This window comes from Oryzias latipes, chromosome 17 (genome assembly GCF_053564925.1).
Source record: "Oryzias latipes strain Hd-rR chromosome 17, Olatipes_Hd-rR_3.1".
Classification (NCBI taxonomy): domain Eukaryota; kingdom Metazoa; phylum Chordata; class Actinopteri; order Beloniformes; family Adrianichthyidae; genus Oryzias; species Oryzias latipes.
In genome coordinates, this window is record NC_136253.1 from 20389621 (window position 1) to 20408325 (window position 18705).

An 18705-nucleotide genomic window follows, 5' to 3' on the forward strand; every position below is an offset into this window, starting at 1 on the left:
ACTGAAAAAATGTAATTTCATGAAACTCTATTTCTGCTGGAGCACTGTTTAAAACTCAGGAACATTAAGAGGATATTTATTTATTAATCCTTTCTGTGAATGCAGCAGAAAAAATTCAGCTTGAATGCTCAGAATTAAATCATCCTGCAGCTCCTCACAACCAAATGACTTTTTTCAAGTTGGTAACAGCAATGAAATCCTTGCAACTAAGAAACCAATTAGCCCTCCATAATGCAAAAGAACATAAAGGAAGTTTTTTTCTTCAAACAGTGCAGAAAAATACTTCCTTTATGTCTGTCTGATGATGCATTCAAAGTACCGCCCCAATATAGCTCAAAGCCTCCTTTGCACCACCTTTGACATTAAATTAACCGTTTGATGCAGCAAAAATGCTAATAGATGTGACATATGGGTTATGTTTTGACAGTGATAAAGAAACCGAGCCATTCTCAGATTTTCAACTTATCATTAAAGACTAGGGATGTCCCTATCGGTTTATTTTGCCCCAGATCTGATTTGATTTTGACTTTCTGCCAATAGAGTCCTGATCTCTCACTCCTGGAGACGCGAGCGCCCGTGAGGAGCAGCTGCGACCGGAGTGGAACACGGGGGGGGGGGGGGGGGCTCACCTATCCAACCTTCCCAGTGATCCTTGTGTACTGCGTTGTCGTGATAATATGTGCTTTTTGTGTTTAGACGGTGTACTTTTTTTCTTGTATCTACACATTGTAACAACAGTGTTGAGATACGACTTTTTTTCTGTCACCAATGACCCAGACCCTCCCCATTGGTAACCCATCTACACCCATCCTAGTAAGGCAGCCCATTTATTGCTGCAGCCTCAGTCAACTCTGAACTGTATATGTGTATCTGTTGTATGTCTGATCTTGTTCAGGTTTTCGTATGTCGGTGTAAGCTGTGCATATGACAATAAACGAATTCTGATTCTGATTCTGATCTGTTGTAACACGTTTAAAAAGTAAACAGATGTAATAAACCGATTCAGACCGTCCCCGATTTTTGTTTTTTAATCTTCTTTTATTTGTTAACACATAAACAATACACTTCTGTGAGGTCGCTTGAACAATGAAGCAAAATGGGTACAACAATCTCCTAGAAAAACATTTAAGCGTAACTTTAAAAAAATCGTTGATAACATGAATTAAACTGAATTGAACTTATGGGTCCAAACAAAGCAGCAAGTTTTGTTGGATTTTTCAGAAAATAATGACATCAAAATGACACAATTATACGGTCTAAAAGTGTTTTTTTTAGATAGTCATTATTTCACATCTCCCATATAAGGACCTGTAATGCTACAACAAAATTTGCCATTTATTTCTTTTGGAGTTTCCGAACTGGAATGCATGATAGGCAGTTTGGCACTTAGAACGTTTTCTTACCGCACTCTTTTTTGGGCTCATCCGACCGGTCTTTGCAGTCCTTGACAGAGTCGCACACCCGGGAGCTTTCGATGCACTCTCCGTTCTTACACTGAAACTTCAGGGGCCCTTCACACTTGGTGGCTGTAGAGTACAAAAGAAATCTTCAGAATTCTAAAACTATAATAGAAAGTCTCATTTTTATATTTCTAAGCATTGAATTATGCATCACAACCATAAAAAAAGGGGAGAACATATGAAATGGCTTATGAATTACACTGAGCCGGATCAAAGCACAGTTTTCCTTGCAATTCTTTTCACCCTGGATCATTAAGATTTGGTATTTCTCATAAAACAGACATTAAAGCAGACCACATCCTTCCCTGATTTGTATTTTCATTAGTAAGCTTTAAAAGTTAGTAGTTTACATCCTATTTAAGAGAAATGGTTATTATAGTTAGTATGTGACATAGGAAAATGAACTTTTGACAATTTACATTTCTCGTTATTAACAGTATTCATTTATCAAATAAAAATTTTGAGAACCGGACGAAATCTCTGTGTTTTGAAAAAAAGGTCAGTATTGTGAGATAAAAATCTTTGAGCAACCAATCAGCGGTTGTAAGAATCTTTACTTTTAGTTTAACTTTTTTATTTTATTTTTTTACATTTTTGTTGTTCAAATTGTCCTTATGCATCTTTAAGTCCATGATTTAGGTTTCTCCTTGTCAAATCATCTGTGTTCTCCTTAATTTTCTTTTTCATGTCATGTCTCAAATTCAGCATTATTTTATTCTTTGTTTTGCTGTGTCTGCATGCTCTTTGTTTAAATCATATTTCAGTCTAATCAGTAAGTTATTACATTTTCCTTCCAGTTATTCACTTGTATCTTGCATGACATTAATTTAAGTCCTAAGTCTAAATATTTTAGTATGAACCCTTGAATGCCTAAAATAATCACACACACAATATGTTTCTTTATTTATTTTAGTTATTTTTTTAAAGTTCCAGCATAGTTGTCACAAAATCGGTCTTTAACAAGATTTTTGAAAATATAAAAATGTTGTTTTAAATATAAAAAAAAAGCTCTCATCTGAAAGGACTGGTTGTTGTTTGAAACACCAAACCACAGATTATATTTTCCAACACTTTTGAACATATCCCAGTGACAAACAGTAATGGGGAAAAAATACATATTTTCTGAAAACGTTTTTCTGAACAGAAATCAATTTCCTAAATTGAAAAGGAGACATCAGAAACAGCTTGAAAGAAGATTCATTACAGTGCTCCCTCACTATATTGTGATTCATCTTTCTCTAGTTTCAATTATATTTTTCAGTGTAATTTTGCATGTTTTTTTTGTTTGAACAGCACTGTGTTCTGCTTCCTGATTGGCTGGAGACCCTGTCAGTCAATCTCAATCAATCTCCTCCATGCCATGTCTCTGGTACAGATACGTGCAGCTTGCCAAATCTTTGATCATGGGCAGATATTTGTTTTCATTCTCTAATACTGAATTGATTTTTTTCTATGATGGTTTGCCCTTTGAGAGTTTACATATGAGCGTAATAAGTGTGGAAGGAGGGGCTTTATTGCCTTAAAACATCTGTAATCCCACTTTGCGGATTTCACCTATCGCTGGTTACATACGGAACGTAACCTCTGTGATGAACAAGGTAACACTGTATTCCTATTTTAGAACATGTTCAAACTATAGTGACACACGAACAAGAGAGTAAAATTGATGTGAAGAAACAGAGACATTTTTGTAACTTTGTGATTGAGTTTTCTGAAAGCTGTCGCGCTCTTTAACCTTAAACCAAGAACACAGTTTTTAAAGGGTTTTTACAACACTTACGACAACGGTATACGTTTTGTGATGGGACATTTGTTTAACACATTGTTCAAAATGATTGGAACATGAGTGTAACATGCGACTGCGGTGAGGAAACTGAGAAAAACAAAGAAAAGACGGCTCACCATTGACACAGCCAGACTCGTCGCTGTGGTCGGGACAGTCATGGACTTTGTTACACTGCTTGGTGCCGTGGATGCAGGAACCATCACCGCACTGAAACTCATCGGGACGACACGTCAGGAGAGCTGCAAAACAAACAGATGTGTTCATATTTCATGTGTTCCTGAGCTGCTGCACTCCAATAGAACTCAAAGTATAACTTTTGTGCCAAACTCCCCCAAAACAGAAATTCGTTGCAGTCATGAAGTGAAAAGCACAGAGCTCTCACATCCTTCAGCTGCTTTAATCCCCTCTCTATGCTAAGATCAGCTAGGGAAAGAAATAGTCAACCTAAGGGTGTGTGAGGAATGACTTCCAATATCGTCTCCCAAAGAGTGAAGCTACATAAAGTCACGTGAAAAGTTATTAACATCCCAACTACAGGCAGGCTTTTCTTCACCGGTGCACAGGATGCTCATATAACTCCCCTCTAAACCTCACTGAAAACCAATATACGTGACAGGGGGGTGTGATGTAGTGTTATCACGAGATGAGCAGCACAGAGGGAACACAATGGAGGCTGCACAGTTTGCCTGGACAGGACTGTAAACACATGCATGTGTGATCCATCCTAGACGGTGCTTTAGTTTAGAGGCAACTATAGAGAGTTGGAAATATGGGATGAAATACAGATACATGGCGTTGGTGAGAATAGGAGTAATTTTTGATGAAACAGATAAATGACATCTGAGACATGACAATAAAAAAAATAGTACAATGTTCCCTAAAATCAACATTTTGTGCGCACATTACTAGTCTGTGTACACAAATTGCTATTTTGGGGCCACAAATTAGCAAAATGCTAACTTGTTCAAACAAAATGCTAAAAAAGTACTAATTTGTAGGCCCAAATTCGCACTACTAATCAAAATACAAATTTCATGCACACAAAATGCTCATTTATGGAAACATTTTTTCTTTTTTTAATGTCATATCCAAAGGAAAGTTTTTCTTGTGGCAAATAATTCTTGTCCTCAGTAGTTTCAAGCGAAAAAAAAACGAAAGAGACACCGAGCCGGCTTATTAAAGCACTTTCTTGTGAAACCAGCCTGTCCAGCAGCCCACACCACAGCAGATGAATTGTGCACCGCACATCTTAATAATGAATAGTGAGACTGTCTGGGCTTCACACTCTGCGTAAGTGAGACAAAAGCTGCAGGGTTTTTCAAACTGCAGGAAAACCTTTCTCATCGCAAAGCTGCATTTTCTCACAGCTTTTCTCACACAACAATCATTTCCATACATATAAACAACCACACAGGGTGGTAATAAGCAAAATCCCTACCTCAGATTAGGATGGCAATAAGCACTGGAATACTTATTTTATTTTAAAGAGAAAAACTGGAAATGCTTTTGTTTATATTAATAAATAACACACAGATTTTGAAAGCTTTACTTAAGAAAACTTAAGTGCAGTCGGTCAAAATCATGTGATGTAAAACAACTCTTATAACTCACTATCTGGTTCTTTACCTTTACAAGAAAATTATATATTTTTCTAAATATTTTCCTTCATAAATATTTCCCTTAAACTGCAAACATACAGTATTGTTAAAGAGCAAATCAATAATAGAGGGTCTTTTTTTTCTTGCTCTCTTTTTTAATAATAATAATAATAATAATAATACATTTTTTTCATAAGGCGCCTTTCTGGGCACTCAAGGTCACCGCACAGCATGTATACAGTATAAAATACAATAAACAGTTAAAACAACAACAACAATTTAAATAAATACACAATTAAATAAAAAATATATAAAAACATGAAAAGTCCCATGTTAAGTGAATAGGCCATTTGGAAAAGATGAGTTTTTAGCTTTGATTTGAAATGTGGGAGTGTGTCAGTGTTGCGGAGGTCAGGGGGGAGTGAATTCCAAAGCCGGGGAGTAGAGCAACTGAATGCCCGGCTCCCCATGGTCCCCATTAAGCTTAACGTATAACTTAAATGAATGTTTCTGCTTTTATAATATTTCTCTACTGCATGCACAGTTATTTGCATGCATTTTTATGAACAATTTCAAAAGGAAAAAAGTTTTTACAACCATATGGACAGTTGGTTAAAAATACTAGTTAATGGTAATTTGTCACAAAAAATGCATTCATTTATCAATCAACAAAAATAACAAAAACAAAAATTGGTGGCTTCTTTTCAAGCTTAAGTAAAGTAATTTTGAATAATAAATTATTAACCGTCACTGTGTCTTAGCTATAGTAAAATATGTAAATTTGACTTGAAGTTAGACACATTTTTTTGGTGCGATTAACAGTTTTCCACCAAGATTTTGAAACGGTAAAGAATTTTCTTAACCAAAGACCGTCTTGAATGAAAGAGAACCTATAATATAAAAACCTCAAAGAACATTTAAAGGAGCTTTTGTAAAAATACGCAAAGAAAAACTTACGACAGTCGGACTCATCCGACTTGTCTTTGCAGTCGGGATCTCCATCACACTTCCAGGTCAGCCGAATACACTCCCCATTGGCACAGCGGAACTCGCCTGCGGTGCAGTTGGCTCTGCGGTGCAGATATGGGGCCCCGTCGCCACCGCAGCGATCCGGCCCTTCGTCCGAACCGTCGGAGCAGTCAGGGTCTCCATCGCAGCTCCACATGAGAGGCACGCACTCGGAGGTGTTGCAGCGGAGATGGTTGGGCCCGCAGGTCAGTGGGGAGCCACACTTGAGCTCGTCGCTGCCATCTCCGCAGTCATCGTCACCGTTACACACGTAGATGGCGGCCAAACATTTGCGGTTGGCGCACATGAACTCTCCGCTGGGGCAGGCCTTGGCATCTAGACAACAAAACAAACAAGAGCAGGTGCTTAAAAAATATGAAGAAATTATATACACTTTAAATATATTTTACAATTTTATTGTTTAAACATCCATCATGTTTTTGTTTAATTGGGCAAAGTACCTTCTGACAGTCTTCAAGAAGATATAGAAGGTAGTTGAGTATAAAGACATCAAGGCCTTAGTCATTACTGCCCTTACGGGCAGATTCGGGCTGTCTGCGGGTAAAAAATGTGCAAACCTGTACGGGGCACGCAGATGTCCCACATGAAATATCAACATTGTAGACCACTTGGTGAGCCTGTAGAGCAAAAATACCATACTATTTTTTCTACACGTACACTGCAGGTGACAGGTTTTAGCAAACACTTATACATCTGGTATATAAGATGAAAGTTGGTCAGACGCAGACGTATGACTTTTTTTCTTTTTTCAACCCTACCAAATTTTGCACACTGTGCAAGGAGTCAATTAGTGCTTTTCACGTGATAAATATGTGCTTCTTTCACGGAGCCTGACTGTTAAAAAATTAGGAAATTAGGCAATGAAAGCGTAGTTTATGTGGGCATCTAACGGTGGTCCTACAGGCACTTATGTAGCACTTTCACACCCAGGGCATGTAGCATTTGCGCGCAGTCAATAAGGAGCCAGTGCGCGTGCCTCACGATTGACTAGAAGGTGGCATAAGGGGACCAAAGGACAGCATCAGCTGTATGCCACATGTGCTTGTGTCTTACTCATATGGATACTTCATGTGTCACTTACCACACATAGAACAATCATGTGTTCTATTTTGATGACGTGCCTTAAGGTGGCTGCATGAGCTTCAAGGGAACTGCAAGACACAATTTAAAAAGCAGTCCTATCTACGACCCTTTACTGGTAACTCTTCAGTGGTAACAGACCAACATGTGGTGTTAGATGTAGCAATCCCAAGTGATAGCAGCATTGGTGAGAAAGAACATGGAATAACGAGAAATGCCAAGGAGTGAGAGAAGAGCTGGAAAATGTGAACGGTGAAGGTAATGGTGCTCGTCATGGTGATTGGAACCCTTGGGGCTGTGATCCCCAAACTGGGAGAACGATTCCAGGAGATTTCAAGAATACCATCTGAGATCTCTGTCCAGAAGACTGCAGCCCAATGAACAGCTCGCCAAATAAACTCTGGTAGATGACCAAACTGGAAGGAAATCCGACGGCTCACAGGGCAGGTTAGGAATTTAAGTGCATACTGAATTATTATTTGACATGGGCTTGTTTTAGCAGAAAACTGACTTCAAGTACTGTTTAAATGTGCCATACTGTAGCTGTAGGTGCCAAATTCTGTTCCGAACTTTAGTGGAAAAGCACTTTCATATGGATGGTAAGGCACTCCCCCCCCATTACCTTTTCCAGGATTTTCTGTATCTAGACATCTCCAGCTAAAAGCTCAGAAAGTGGGAAGTGAATGAGGGTTCTCGCTGTGAGCCCAAAGCTGTGCTGAGGTCAGCAGTGGGAAGAAAAGAATTTGATATTTGCACAAACCACAGGGAGTTCAGCTTCCACATCCCAGCCTGGGGCTGTTACAGCTGGTTTAAGGAAGGAATTGCTGTTTGGTCACTTTAAAGTGAATCTCTGCAGGTCCTCAGCATATTGTCTATGACATCCAGCATTTCCAAAGCATTACCCTTTTGCCACTTTTTTTTTTTTTACATCAAAAGCCATTTTCCATGAAGTAGACCAAGCCAGTGGAATAGGTGTCTGTTTGTCAGTAGACTGCTGGAAATAGGGCTATAAAAAATCTTCTTTTTTTTTTTTATTTCCTACCAAAAAGATAATTCTAAACAAAACATCCCCAGCTTCACAAAACCAAAACATTCTAATCTCCTTACAACAGAGTAGAATCCTGCTTACCATTTCATCCAATACACCATATGTCAACATCAGCTTCTATTTTTGCCTCAAACATCTGGCTGGGATGAATTTGCTGCCTCCAACATGATCGCAAAAATGGGTTATCCAAGAAAAAAAGGGAAACGAATGTAGTGGTTTCAGATAAGTGACAGACTTTGTTTCCATTAATATTAAACAAGCTGCTGCTGGTTCTGGAGTTTTGCCCTGGTTATGGTCCGACCCACCCAGGATCCTAATTTAGCTCTAAATAATTAAAAAGATCCAATAAACGTGTATTATTACACACGAGGCAGGCCATTAGCAATGTACACGAGTGGCCAGGCTACACTTCAGAGACTGTTTTCCAGCTGGGGCGATGAGTAAATGTATTTTAAGACTTTAGGCAACTCTGAGCCCACAAGTCATCTGCTAATGATGTTGTAGAAGGAAGTTGGTTTTGAGTGATAAATAAATAAAGGTAAGACCCAGCAGTTTGTAAAGTGTGCAGTTTTATTTTACGTTTTCTGTTTTAGAACAACCCATAGCAACTTGGCTTTTTAAGAGTAAAACATGTTTTAAGAAAAAGTTAGCTTAATGCTTTTCCCAAACAAGCAACTGTTGGATTATTACATTTTTTTCTAAATGGATTGGTGATGATGGATGGTTTGATGCTTTTTAAAAAAGAGGGGCAGGCCAAAAACTCCCCGTTCTGATACATCCACTTGTAGATCTACTATCTACTTTTTCCTTGTCTAAACTGGTATCTGACTCAAAACTGTACGACTGGATAGCTCGATATTACTCCTAATGTTAGGTTGGGGGTCTGTAGGGCTGTAAACTAGCAGAAAAGAGTGTAAATAGATTGGTGACAGGAAGCGGAGGCGGGATTGCTCCATGCCAACACTCCCACCCATAACTCAGAGGGAATTTCTAATTGGTGGAAGAATGCTGAGTCCAGAGCTGTCAGGGAAGAGGTCTAGAGGAAGACCAAAGAGGAGGTTTGTGGATGCATGAAGACATGAAGGTAGCTGGTGTTAGAGGGCAGGATGCAGAAGACTGATTCGCTGTGGCGACCCCTGAAGGGCAAAGCAGAAAGGAAAAGAAGAATATGAAGAAGTTTACCAGAAACGTGTAAAAACTTAAAATAATGGGGAAAACTGAAAGAGAGATCAAAAATTATCTGGTCAGAAAATAATGACCAATACACCAACACATTTTCTCCTAACCGGAATTGTTGAGAGATGAACTGTAGAATATTTGTTTGGGTTGCAGTCACTTGTTGGCTCTTTCAGTTGAATTCCTCAGAAAAAACACCTTTTCTATGAATAATGCGCCGGGAGTCAGAATCTGGCGAAGTAACATTCTATTTATTCTGGCAGCTTTGATGACAGGAGATTGTTGCCAACGGCAACTAATGACTCAGTTATGATGCAAGGATATGAATGGTCCTTCTGCTCACATTAGAATGCAAATGACAAATATAACAAGTGCAGGCGTGTTTGTGTAACAGTGAAGTGTAAAGAAGAGTAAAAAAGAAATTCTGATGAAGGCAGTGGAAAAACTAGTATTATTATTATTACTGTGTGTGCAGATAAAATATCACGGTACCCCTCCAGGTTGACTTCTTCTGTGGTGTTCATACATACAAACAAACCTTACAGATGTAGGCACATTTAAAAAAAAAAAAAACACACACACAAGTTCCACTGCATTCACAAAAACGCCAAAGTCCCTCTCAGACATACAGATGTAAAAGATTCACCAAAGGTGATTCTCTGCTGGTCACCAGTTTAATGGCTGCTCTATCTTGTGTCGCCACACATTAAAACAGAGTAACATGAGGTACCAATGCCGCCCAAATCTACAGTTTGATCAATAGATCAGGACAAAGACATTATTGATGTCCTGACACGAAACTGAACTCCATTTTGCTGACATAAAAACTTGCCTGCAGTTCAGCTTTCTGAATGAAAAAGCGACCAGAACAGCACATTTCTGTCAAGATGAGTTTTGCAACAGTAAAATGAAGACATATGAAGATGCTGCAACTTCTTAATACAGTTATTGATGAATATAAATTAAATTAGTGGGTAAAACAGAACGCAAGGTTTTTTATTTCTATTTGATACAGAAACAAGAAACAACTTAAACGTGCACAGGACAAAGAGCAACTAAAACGCTCACATTTCTGCAAAAGAAATCCATCTATACATTGAGTTATTTCAGTTAGTTGCTATAAACAGTAATGAAATCTTCACATTAAACCCTTTTCACAGCCTTACCCTACAAACAGACATGCAACAACTTTTAGAGCAGAATCAGAAAGATGTCCGTGCAGCATAAACGCCACACTAAAGTCCAAGGACTTTGCCTGCACAGAATGCAAACAGGAACCTGCAAGGACAAAATATAAAGTGGCTGATTTCAATTCAAATGTAATTAAATTTTGAATTAAAAAAAGATAAGATGGTAAAAGAATAGGAGAATAAACTGTAAAGATTAACAAGAGTGGTGCAACTTGATAAAGATGAGAGCTATCGTCTGTAGAGGGGGTGTCATGCAGGGGACCAGATCCGGCTGACTGCAGTGAAGAAAATAAAACGTTTTATTCCTTTTTTTTTTACAGTTAAAAAACCATTTCTTTTGCCAAAGAAGAGGCTCTGAAAGAGTACATGTCCAGGGTGAGAGGGCTGTGATCCTGACTGCTCGTCTCTGGACACACAGCTCCTGTAGTGATGGGAGGTCGCAGCTTATAAGATCTTCTTTAAGGTCAGAATATTGGAGTTGTCTTTCCTCTTCTTTAAACATAGTTTCAGCTGTTCTATCGAATTTAGAGGATTTTTTAGTTGGGCCGATTAAAATGAGGAACTTGTCTGATCCTGACGGCCAACACTCTGAATAATTTGAATAAAACATTTAACATCATACAATATTCAAAGTGTGAATAACTTAATTAGAAGGACATTGCTCTAATTTTTGTTTTCCACTTAAAACTGGACCACACAATGTATGCACCCTACAAAGTGCTATTTTTATATGATGGTTTCCAGTGGAATCAGTTGTTGGCTGAGTAACTTCGCTAAAGGAAGCTTGAATGAAGTGCATAGTACAGTGTGCAGCAAGCTCAAAGAAACACAGGCCGGCTGTCAAAGAAGCTTCTTACCACTAAATGATTAAGAGAAGACCCAGTTACATTTAATAGATCTGCCCTGACAACTATATATATGGCACCAGATTTTATCGTACTGGCAGCCCAGTTCGATAAAATGCATCTTTAAGACTTCAGCCTTTTATTCTGATTTATTTTTAATGATAAACATATTTAAAAAAAAATCTGTCTTCAAATTTTACAACAGTGCTGTCCAAACTTTTTGCAAAGAGGACCAGATTCAGCTTACATTCTTTGAACCCTTACAATAATTTAAAAAGCAATTTAAATATTTCATGTACTTTGTTTTCTTGCTATCGAATACTTTTCAGTTCTTCACATAGAATAAGAATATATTTAAATATATGTTTACTAAAATTACTGTGAATTTTCGATTTAAAGACCAGAAATAAAAAAGAAAAAGTCTGTCAAGAAAAAAAAAAGAAAAAAAAAACTTTTGCCAAAATTAAATCTGGGTTCATCTGAAATGTGACATAATATTCACTATAAAATGTTAATTGTAGACTTCTAAATTTAAATCATCTGAACATGGAAATAACACAAATGAAATAAATACTTTTTTGATCTCAGAAGCAAATTAATCTGTTCTTCTCATTTGGCCTTTAAGGCTCTGAAGGTCAAGTATCCACATGTTCTTCTAGTATTATTTAACCAATCACAATCAAGAAATAGTACGCGCAGTTCTTTTAAAGTGCTGGGGGCCGCATATTATTGATTTTATGACAGGAGTCTGTGGGCCAGCCAGTAGAAATTTAAACGTGGGCCAAATGTTAAAAACCAAAACTCCTAGCTACTGGCCTAACTGCATATTTCTCTCTTGTTGAAGTAGGAATTGTCATTAAATCATTTAAAATAGCATTCAAAAGTCTTTCCTCTGTTTTTTCCCTTCTACACAAATGGCGTATCTGCACATAAGGCAGACACGGACGGCAGATTTTAGGAAAATGTCCAGCCGCACTTTTTCTTCAACTGAACACTACCATAAACAGGATTTTGGTCTGTTTCTAGCATTAAGGACACATGATGGGGCTAAAAAACACTGAAACCATTTTTTAAAATGTTATATAAAAAAATGACACACGGAGAACAGGTCGCTCTGTACTATTTTGAGAGAAAAAAAAAGCAACATGTTTATCTTTTTGCTCCACACATTAGCACAACATGCAGATTAGAAATGGAGAAAAGGTTCAGTCTGTGACATCACATTATGTTAGAATTCTCTCAGATGTTTCTTCACAGTTCAAGGGCGGCTTCACAGTTCTTAAATGAAAACGTTCTGAATCTGAGAACATTTTACAGGGGAAAGACAAAGAAAAAAAAACCTTAATGCTTATGCATTGACTAGGTAGTTTGGTGCAGTTCAAAAGAAGAAAAAGAAAGGGAATTGTGTGAAATATGACCCAATTGTTTCCTTGTGAACCCAAACCTCACTCATCTGCACTGAGAATGAATGGTCAGCTGTCAGCACACATTCATTTTGTAAAACAAACACAAAACCAGTGCTGTGTTCTGCTCACTTGCTCGTGACAAGAAAAATAATCTACATGGTTTTCTGTCCTCATTTTTCAATGTGTGACAAAATAATGGGGAGTAAAATTTTAACAAATTTCCTCACTTTGTATCTGCATCAGGCTCCTCACAGTGGAAACTTATTAAACTGATTAAGAAAAGTCAAGTGACTTTGGCTGTTATGGCAATGATTTCGGTCGTCAATTGATTAATTGCCTGCAATTTGGAAATGCATTGTGTGTTGTATCATGTGCAGCATTTGTTAAATTTGCATTTATTGTTTTTCTACATTTTAAAAATATTACAGAACATTTTTTGCAATAAGTTTGAATTAGGTTGTAGGTTTAAGGTATCTGATCTACTGGACATATTTATTCACTAGTAAAACGAGGATCCGTCTCCAACTTTGGCAGGTTAGTTTAAAAAACTGTGACAGAAAAAAAGAATCCCAACGTTTTAATGAGTATAAATGGGATAAATGAAGCTGCTCAGTGAAATTGGTGAAAGTTTGTGGTTCTTTGGAAAAAGAAGAAACACAACATAATTATAAATCTTCCTCAATGTGCCTGGGTCCCCACACACATTCATACGAACAGCCCCTTCCAGGAAGAGTCTTTGTTGCCAGCACCACCCCCGGGCTAACACACACTTTTGATCGGCAAAACACTTTCATTTGAGCATTGACTCCAACTTTGCAAAAGTTCATATGTTGTTTGTCTTCATGGGCAAAACACAGACACGCTGCAGAGGCCGTCTCTACGTTGACGTCATGAAATGGGCTCACCCGCAAGTCGCCTTAAGGCCAAAAACCAAACCAAGCTGGATAATACTGTAAAAACCAATGTTAGCTTTGATTTGACTTTTTGACAAAAAACGGTGCTGGACCATTTTTGATTGATGCGTGTGCTTTGGTGGGTCCCTTCACCTGCATGCTTAATGACGCTTGAAGGTTTTTACTGATTACTTTTGCTTTAATATCAGGAGCATTTTAGTGCCGGAGTGAACAAGAAAAGAATAAAACAATATTTGGAGATACGTGTGCCAATGTTTAACAGCTGAGCAGTCGCTGGCGGCAACACAATGCAACTGAAAACATGATGTTCGTTTAGACTTTTCTTTCTCCAGCTCCTCATTTATTTATGCAGCTTTGATGTTGGTTTTGAAGCCAACATAATCTACACAAGCACAGAGATTTCAGTTTTTCTTCCTTCCCTTCGTATTGCCTTTAGTCAGTAGTGCTTAAAAGCTGCTCTCTACCTTAAGTGTCTCCCGTCTCTCTGGCAAGAAAGCCATTTCATCAATTTAACCGACTGAACTTTGACTCTTTGACAATTTTGCTTCAGCAAAAAAAGAAATCTTCAAGTTTCAAACAGCATATTTGATGAAAGTCTTTGTTCTATTTAAACTTGTTTTTTTTTATTTATTTTTACAATGAACTCAAAAATACTTTATCTTTTATGGTCTTTAAAACAAATATGTGAATTTTTCATAAGCTATTTAGATGTTAAATACTGAGGAAAAAAATTATTTCGTAGATTTTAATAAATGGTTCTTATTGTTTGAAAAAAAATCCTCCTTCATTTGACAGCTTAAGACGTAAATCAGACAGCGAATATGTTTTCGTCTTTGAGTGATTTCAGTCCGGTGAAAGCCACCGCTGCAGTGCAGCTGCAGGATCAAGATTGTGTTTGCCTTTTAAATATTCCGTTTTAACAGAAAGAAGTATTTTTTTTGTTTGTTTTTTGTTTTTTGGATGAGCTCAAAGCTAAAAGACAGAACCCTGCTGTTGATATAGCATCCTGAGGTTTTACAGAAGAAAACTTTGGAAAGGGGGGGGTTCCTGGCTTAACATTGAACTGTAGCTTTAAAAAACCTCCACAATGAAGCCTTTAAAACTTGGTTGTGCTGCCAGTTTTTGCCCTAACACTTTAAATCCTCTTTTTGGCAACAAGATATTCAAGAATTACAGAATTTTGGGAAAAATTCTGTACTTTTCTTGCGGCCAAAACCCATCCAAGCTTCTTCATCTGTATTTTAAAAATATGCAGAGTGCATCGCATCGGTTCATTTGAAAATGGCATAAGAAAAGATGCTCATGTCAAGGCAACATATGTTTCAAGGAAAACTCAATGTGCCTTTCTGGCTCACTACACCCAAATCAGTGGTTTAACTGACTTATGCAAAAGGCACAAATACAATCAGTTAAACTAGGACTTGTTATCACTTCCAAGCCTTTTAACATATTTTTCTGTTTGATCTGGAACAGTTCTTTGAACTGTTTGTATTATAAAGTATTTTTCAAATTGGTATTTCTGAACGTAAACCGTGAAATTATCGGATTTAATGAAAGAAGCAAAATCAAAAACTACACTATTCACTCAAGGTTTCACCTTTGACTGCCTTAAACTTCAATTTCCTTTAAGTAAAAAAGAAAAACATTTTATCTTTGTGGAGTTATAGTGATATAATATGGATTCATGAGCCATGATGCTAATAATATTATATTAGTATAAAAATAATTTTTAAACATTTATAGGAAAACTTAACTTTTTTTTTAACAAGTTGCTTTACGGAGCTTTGCCAATGAAGATGCAAAGCTATGAGCAGCTAGCTTAACTGTTGCAAAAGGATTTCAAGTCTCTGCTTATCTTAACTTGGCTGTATAGTATTACCACCAAGCCCACAGCTTTCCAAAAGTAATAATTAAGAAAAACAAGCCAGATGTTAAAAAATGGCCAACGATGGCCAATGATGAAAAGTTAAAAAATGAAAATGTGTTTTCCCTTGGTTCAGACATAATCTTTAGGGCTGGCATCTTGCCAACCTATCTTCAAATAAACCAGCTTTAGTAACCCATAATAGCTCTAATTTGAGAAAATATCCAGCACTCTTCTCTGCAGGTGTGACAGCCAGCCTCTCTTATCTGGTCATGTTCATGCTGTTTACCATGGAAGGGATTTTTGAGGCTTTTTTTTTTATTCAGTGTCATCTGAAGGCCTTTCACCACTGAGAGGCTTAAGACTGCCACATCAATACAGACATTAGAATGAAAGAGGGATTAGTGCAGGCCAGACTGGATCTCAATGAACTGCGCAGCCAAAATCCATCCGAATTAAAAAGCCGTTAGTTCAAAAGTCAATAGAATCACTACTGCTGACTGGTGTGGGGTTGCTGGGGCCATTTGAAGGTCTGGAAGTTAAACAGAGGACTCTTGAGCGAAATATTTCAGTCACACATACCGGTAATAATAGTTTCCTAAAAGCATATTTATGATTGGTTAAAACTCCTCTAAAAAATAGATCACTTTTTAAATAATTTCCTAAAAACCACATAGTTCACAACCTGTGACCTCACCTGCCAGTATTGGAGAAAAAAAAAAAATACCAGCACTGTCAATAGAAGATAACAATGAGATGTGGAGGCAGAGGAGAGATGGGGCTGATTCTTCACGGCTCCTCAGAAGTAGGGCAAGCATAGTCCCCACAGGGGCTAGGGGGTGGGGGTGCCACACAGCGAGCCGTGTGATTGGTGGCTCTAAAATGGAGTCATTTTTGATGGTTTTCGGAGCCCTGAAGTGTGATGACTAAAGGTGCCAATAACTAAAGCCAGGAAGCCTTTAACATGTCTGTAGTGTTCAGATCTGAGATGTTATTCTAAGATCGTCTCTGGGGAGTTTGCAGATATTTGCTGCCATTCACAAAGGTAACGAGTGGAGGATAGAAACGCTTCCTAAAGCAGAAGTAACAAGTCTGTGAGGGATACAATTCTTGCTTGTTTGGAGCTAAATACTTACATACAAATACTTTCTTAAAAAGTGATACAGTGAGATTTCCTGATTTTTTTTAATCTATAAAGAAAATCACAGACCTCTCATCTTTTTAAGTGGAACAACTTGTATAATCTGTGACTGCAGATAGTTTTTCTTTTCCTCACAGAGAATTGCAAAATATGAAACACACAAAAAACATCTAATTTGTGTTCATTATGTACTTTCTCTGTGTCCTCTTTTCAAAGCCATAAACTCTTTTCACCTATTAGGCTAGAGATAGTTGGAACACAAGGACTACACTAGTAAACCAACCAGGGACTGGTTCCATTTTTTTTTTTCATTCATTCATCTTCTTCTGTTTATCCCTTTTGTGTTCACAGGGCTGCTGGAGCCTATCCCGCCTATTTACGGGGGTGAAGGCAGGGGACACCCTGGACAGGTCGCCAGTATGTCGTAGGACCACAATCACACATCCATGCACACACATTCCCACCTGTGGATAATTTATTGTTGCCAATTAACTTATGAAGCATGTTTTTGGATGGTGGGAGGAAGCCGGAGTCCCCGGAGAGAACCCACACATACATGGGGAGAACATGCAAACTCCACACAGAAAGGTCCTCCATTGATGTTCTGTTTCAGGTCACCCAGCCGGGACTTGAACCAGGGGCTTCTTGCTGTGAGGCAAGAGCGCTAACCACTGCATCACCGTGCAGCCTAGCTCCAAATGATTTGTACCTATAAATAATCAAGATTGGACCAGTCCTTCCTGTCCACACAGCAGAACATCCTTTAGGTCCAGACAGAAACAGTTTTGTTCACGGTCACATAAATATATAATAGATACAAAAAAATACAATAAAAATCAAAGTGAGTAATCCCTATGCAGTTTGTTTTCATTTACTAAATAAAAAGTAAATGTATTATACTTTTAAAGTTAATTAACTTCAAAGAGCTAAAACTGTACTTTAGGACAGCGCTACCACTTTTTTAAATAAAAAGAAACTTTGTGGGCTGCATGGTGGGGCAGTGGTTAGCGCTCTTGCCTCACAGCAACTAGGCCTTGGTCCAGCTAGGACCGTCCTGCGTGGGTTTGCATGTTCTCCCTGTGCATGCATGGCTCTGGTGTGGTATCATGTTCCATTTGTATTATTTTGATGTGCAAAAACAACAGTGAGCTGAACTTCATGAAATTAAAATGTGAATGGATTTGCCATTAATTATTGTTTTCTTTTTTGTTCACATACTTAATTTACACTTGATTATCTTGCAAGAAATACAAGGAATCTGGAAACTTCACCTGCACTGTTCAGTAAAAGGGGAGACATTGTTCAGTACCAGGTATTTACAGTGGAGCGAAAAAGTATTTACTTAGACACCAATTGTGCAAGTTCTCCCACTTAGAAAGATGAGAGAGGCCTGTAATTTTCATCATAGGTATACCTCAACTATGAGAGACAAAATGAAAAAAATTATCCAGAAAAATCACATTGTTTGATTTTTAAATAATTTACTTGTAAATTATGGTGGAAAATGAGAATTTGATTACCTACAAACAAGTAAGATTTCTGGCTCTCACAGACCTGTAACTTCTTCTGTAAGAGGATCCTCTGTCCTCCACTCATAACCTGTATTATTAGGGCCCGAGCACGGAGTGCAAGGACCCTATTGTATCTGTAAGAGTTATTAGGGCCCGAGCACGGAGTGCAAGGACCCTATTGTATCTGTAAGAGTTATTATGGCCCGCAGCACTCACAGAGTGCAAGGACCATATTGTAACTGGTACGAGAGTCGAACACTCAAAAAGGTCCAAAACGTCAAAAAAACGCGTCAAAACGCCAAAAAATGGGGTCAAAAGTCGCCCAAAGCACAAAACGACACGACAATTGTGTAACGCAACAAAAATACACACACACACGCACAACACCAACGCAAAAACGTAAAAATTGTAGTCGCAAAAATGACGACAAAAACCCAAAAAAGCCCCAAAAAGCCCTCAAAAGACGGGTTTAAAGCCAAAAAGACATGCCCAGCCTATAGTAAAAGACAGGCCGCATTGAAATACATAGGCCACCTGACTGCAAAAACTTCTATATTGTTTCTGCTTTGTTTCATTATTTTTTTTTTTTTTTTTACGTTTCTTCTTTCTTACGGATCCGTTGAGCTCAAATTTGACCCCCGCCACATACCCGAAAAC

The 18705-nt window shown here is 37.9% G+C and overlaps 1 protein-coding gene across 2 annotated transcripts in view; it reads right to left on the reverse strand.

Moving 5' to 3' along the window:
- Positions 1-18705, reverse strand: part of LOC101174135 (low-density lipoprotein receptor-related protein 8) — a 134709-nt gene that overhangs the window by 31606 nt on the left and 84398 nt on the right. For both annotated transcript variants that reach the window (XM_023964993.2, XM_023964992.2), the window contains exons 5-7: positions 5802-6188; positions 3363-3485; positions 1404-1526 (exon numbers count right to left, since the gene is read on the reverse strand). In XM_023964993.2, coding sequence (XP_023820761.1) covers positions 1404-1526; positions 3363-3485; positions 5802-6188 — 633 coding nt within the window. The remainder of the gene's footprint in view (positions 1-1403; positions 1527-3362; positions 3486-5801; positions 6189-18705) is intronic.